At 35.1% G+C, this 5,513-nt stretch overlaps 1 protein-coding gene across 1 annotated transcript in view; it reads left to right on the plus strand.

Annotated features, from left to right (window-relative positions):
* Positions 1-5,513, plus strand: part of TENM3 (teneurin transmembrane protein 3) — a 216,801-nt gene that overhangs the window by 25,244 nt on the left and 186,044 nt on the right. The window contains exon 2 of the mRNA XM_012657467.1: positions 2,624-2,862. Within this exon, the coding sequence (XP_012512921.1) occupies positions 2,691-2,862 (172 nt within the window). The 5' untranslated portion in view covers positions 2,624-2,690. The remainder of the gene's footprint in view (positions 1-2,623; positions 2,863-5,513) is intronic.

The raw sequence follows: 5,513 nt of genomic DNA on the forward strand, positions 1-5,513 counted from the left end.
AATTTTTTATGTATTGTCTATGGCTGCTTTCATGATATAACAGCAGAGTTGAACGATATAGCTGGAAAAGCCTAAAATATTTACTCTCTGGTCCTTCATAGAAAAAGTTTGCTGACACCTGATCTAAATGATCGGATTACTTCTTGGCATGATAGAATCCATCTTGTCTTCCAGAGTACATACCAGTGTGGAGAGTCACCAGTATCAAATTTGTAAACCAGGGAATTAATTGTATACACATTGGTTTTGATGATGTTACATTTTGAATTGAGATTTAAAGCCTTCAAATGGTAATTTTTAGTCTTTTGGAATGGAGGTTCTGAAATGTGAATTTGGGCAGAATAATGAATAGTAATGTTTATTGAGCACTTCCCTTGTGCTGGATACTAACATAAACACTTTATATGTATGACTTCATTTAATCCTCAGAAGATACCTATAAGGTAGGTACTACTATTGTGCCCATTTTGCAGATGATAAAACCAAGACACAGAAAATTGAGTGACTTACCAAACATCATGCAGCTAATTATAGGTGAAGTCTACATTGGAAGCCAGACAGTCTAGTTCCAGAGCCCTTAATAACCATGCTGAGTGTGACTATGGTAGGAGATACTAATGCTGCCTCCAGTATATCACTTAATTCAGGCTGTAAACTTTTAAATTAGTTTTGTAAAGTAATTCAGTGGGGGTAAACAGGTTCACAACATAGTCACTAGTATAATTTATAGAAGTAGTAACTTATCGTTTGCATTTGTTCTAATTTTGTGGTTGACAAAGCATTTTTTAGATACATTAGCTGGTTTATAACCTTGTAAGAACAGTAAATCATTAGTGCCATATTTTTTACAGATGGAAAAAAACCTGAGGGTTCCTAGGAACACGTTAAAGGTTGGGGAACCTGCAGCCTTAGAGCCACACATGGCTTTCTGGATCCTTGAGTGTGGATTTTTGACTGCATCTAAATTTTACAGAACAAATGTTTTTATTAAAAGGGGTGCAGCAGAGAAAGATGAAGCTTTTCTTGCCTTGTTTGGTGCTTAAAAAAGAACAATCTTGAAATCAGAAGGCTGTAGGTTCCCTACTCTGTTAGTTCTTTGTACCTTAAATACTTATTTTGCCTTTTCTAAGCAATAATATACATTAAATCATGAGTTTTATTCCTCTTTTATTTATTGAATACTTATGGAGAACTTGGTATATTCCAAGCACTTTACAATCAATATTAACTCATTTAAGCCTTATAATAACACTGTGAGGGAGATACTATTACTATCCCCATTTTCCAGATTAAGAAACCAAAACAGAGAGGTTAAATAACTTGTCCCAGGACACATACCTAGTAGTAGTAAAGTAGAATTTGAACCTTAGCAGTTTAGCTTCCCAATTCTGTCCTATTAACCCTTTAACTTGTTTGATATAATCAATCTTTCCCTATTATACAATAAAATAACTACATGAATATTAAAATTGAAAGTATTTAGCTATTAATATTTACCATTAAAAATTATCTTGCATAAATACCATACCATACCAGAGTAGAATATTCACAGACATACATTAATAAAATCTCCTACATATGAAGGAGAGAGCACAGTCCGTTGGCTTCATTTGATGTATTAGAAGGGAGCATAATAATACATGTTAGGACACAAACTGAATACACTATAAGTTACCAGCATAATATTAAATGTAAACCATGAAGCATGTGGTACATTTTTGAAATTTGAGACTTTTATTGTTAATAGGAATCTTAAAATTAGTCATCTTTTCTAAAGCATTCCTTCTACAGTGCTCTTTTCATGTGACTATTCAATTTCTGCTTAAACATTTTAAGATAAGAGAGCGTACAACTTTTAAAGGCAATGTGCTCGCCCATTATATGGCTCAGTTCTTAGGGAATTTTTCTATATTTGATCTAAAACCTGCTTCACTGACTCCTACATTTATTCAGGTTTGGTTTTAGAGTGTTCTGTGATTACTCTCCAACCCCCCCAGCAGATTTACCTTCCTGATTACATTCGATGTAAGCTAAAAATAAAATAGTTTGAGAATTGACCGGCTGCCTGTGGCCAAACCTGATAGTACTTATTAGTCGGGGAGCAAGCTAGGATTAGAATGTTTCCAGAGACATCCAGAAAATAAATCCATCTGCAGAACACCAGCGTGATCATGCATACTTGTGTATATGAGTACGTTTTCCCATAAAGTATTAAATACCCATGTAGCTATCAAGCAATAAGACTAGTTTTCTTATGCAGATTATGAAAATCCTCTTAAGGCAATTCAAAGTTTCAAAATAGTTTTGTTTGGATAATGGTATAATTAGAATAATTTTGTAGGCTCTCCAGATGTCTACTTGAAGGGACAGTAATCATTTGTATGTATAAATCCTGCTATAGACATTAAAAATCAGTCTCTTTCATTAGAGTCATTTTTACGAGTCGGGTTCTTTGGTTAAAATATTTCCTTAATTTTAATTTTTTTAAATTATAAGGTAAATGGTAAAAAAGAGAGTGTGCGTGCAAGAGAGAGACAGAAAGAGAAGAGACCTAATGCATAGCTGTCTCTGTGTCTCATTTTAACATATCTGTATCTTATAATGCTATTTTCCTTTTCTACAGGCATTTCCTATTCAAAACAGGAACAGGGACAACGCCACTGTTCAGTACGGCAACCCCAGGATACACAATGGCATCTGGCTCTGTTTACTCGCCGCCTACTCGGCCACTGCCCAGAAACACTCTATCAAGAAGTGCTTTTAAATTCAAGAAGTCTTCAAAGTATTGTAGCTGGAAATGTACCGCACTGTGTGCTGTAGGGGTTTCGGTGCTCCTGGCAATACTCCTGTCTTATTTTATAGGTAAGAACAAGTTTTTAGAATTATTTTGTCTTCAATTAGGGCATTATTATACTGTTTTGTTTTATGTATTTATTTGGTTGAGAAGTATATTATGAGGTTATATTTTGTAGGAGAGGGGTTGGCAATAATACATTATAAATCGTGGAGTATTTTAAGTAATCCTCAGCAGATGTAGATAAATGGAAAAGCTGGCTTTGTAAGTAGTTCCTTTCCATAAAGAGTGGGTATATTCTTGGACACAAACTGTAGTGTACATTTGTGTTTGACTTATTCCCCGTGAAGCATGGATAGTTCTGTGACATTTCATGTACACAGAATAATCTATGTGCTTGCAGTGATGAACGCTATGCAGGAATTTCCTTTGGTGCATTCTCCACAGGGAGCTCTCCGCTACTTGTGATATTACACGTCTCTGGCTCACTCAGCCATCTAAATGTAAAACTCATCACTCAGGGCCATCATCTTGCACTCAGGAACACTCTCCAGAGAACTAGGCATCCATAAAACGATGAATGGATTATATACTCATTCATATATGTGGATTTTTTTCATCTCTTCTGATGTAGTATTTATTGATCATGTTTTTCATTTAATAGTCACCCAAATAATGGAAGCTACTAACAGAAGTTGTAAATATTCCTTTTATTTAACTATTTCATAACACGTTCGAACATTCAAACTGCTGGAAATTGCTTTTTAAAATGCCAGAAATGACCACATCATATTTTGATCTTCTTCTAAGTGTAGGAAAAAGCCTACCACATTGAAATGCTAATGGTGTCCACTGAGATAAATCACAGGTTTTGTGGTTTATCTACCAAGAACAGTAGCCAGTGATGCATCCTCAAGTTTACAAAGCAATTTGTGATGCCCCATGAAATTCTATAACTGAATAAGAGTATTACAGAGCGGCATATAGAATAGTAGTGATGCTTCTGCAGTGAACCAGTGTCTACCATTAGCTACGATACTCCTTAGATATAAATTATGTACTTTGGAAAGTGAAATAACCATTTTGAGTCACAATGTTTAATGGAAAAACATAATTGGAGAGCATGAGAGAACTTTAGAGACAGCTGAGTGGGGATAGCTACTATGTGGTATGTTACCCACTCTTACTTTCAATTCTTTGACAATGGAATACATCACTAATTCAGAGCACTCTTTCCTACTGACCGTGGGTGTATCCTCATTATCTTCATCACAGTGCTGCATATGGTACCTCAGACAGCCACTACCCATCAGTCACATGTGAAAGCAAGATGACACCTTTTTGTAATTTTTTAATCTGTTAACTTCCTGCTTATAAAATGGTCATATCAGATACCAAAGGGATTGTCACTTGACCAAGATCACACCTTAGTGAAACAACACTATGCTATTTCATAACACTCAGAGTGAATGAGTAATTTCACAACAAAAATCAGCATTCAGAGACAAATTTCTAGGATTCAATTAGAAAACATCCAGCCGTTAAGAGATTCTCTTCCAGTTAACTGTATAAATTATTTGTACCTGCCAGAAGTGCGCTGCTAGAGAATTTTAGTGGTTCTGAAATGCATCGGTCATAAGTGGGATGTAATAAATTAAGCCTATGTGTTTGTAGGGTTTTTTTTTTTTTTAACTGTAGCGCATGTCAGATAGATAAATATTATGCGAGGCTAGAATTCAGTGTCTGGTGGATTGGTTGGGCATCCTTTCTGATGGGTAAGTGCCTGCATCCTTCCAGTTGTTAAATATTTTGAATGTCAGTCCTAATACCATTTAATTTTACTTTCATGGTGTAACTAACAGGGAAAATAGCATTTTAGTGTCTGATCAGGTCACTGCTACTCTTGAGACTTATACTCTTTTCAAGGATCCATTAGTGAATATAACTCAGTATCATCCTTGTAAGTAGAAACTCAAAATTTCCTTTTTTTTCTAATTGCCTGGCTTTACTGTTTAGTAATTAGCATCCTACTTTATTCCTACTGGTACCACGGTCAGAAACATTTCCCTTTGCTTTTATTTTTCTCCACATGGAAACATGCAAATTATCTAGTTAATATACTCATGTACTCTTTTCAGTTCAACAGATATTTATTGAACATTTGTTTTGATCTAGTTATTGTGCTAGGAATTAAGGAGATACAATCCCAGTGTTATCTGGCAAAAATTACTTTCATCATCAAAGAATTGCCTCATACTTTTATCGCTTTAATTAAACATGTCTGCTTAGAATTTTCATTGGTCTTCCTGCATTTAAATGACTAACACACTAACGCAATGATTTTATTTTTAATCAGGTAAAAAAATTTCATTTTTTCATCAGTTAACATGATAAATCTTTTTGGATTAAAGATGTTGCCTTTACCCTTGGGGAAAAAAAAGAACAGGACATTCTCTCTGGGAAGGTTGTCCTTTTCTGTTAAGTGTGCGTGTGTAGCAGAGAGGGAGAAAAGAGACACTTGCCTATGCAGCCAGATAGTCTGATAAACCCTAGGATCAATGGGGAAACCAGTGTCATTGTCAGATTGACCTCATCACTTTTAACAGAAATGCAGCCATCCTAAAACTTTTTTTCCCACTCCTTTAGAGGTTCCCTTCTCTCATATTGACTGTTACATGAGGTAAAAACCTAAGATACAAGTAAGAAAAAAAGTTGAGGA

The sequence above is a fragment of the Propithecus coquereli genome, unplaced genomic scaffold, assembly GCF_000956105.1.
Source record: "Propithecus coquereli isolate 6110/MARCELLA unplaced genomic scaffold, Pcoq_1.0 Scaffold543, whole genome shotgun sequence".
Classification (NCBI taxonomy): Eukaryota; Metazoa; Chordata; class Mammalia; order Primates; family Indriidae; genus Propithecus; species Propithecus coquereli.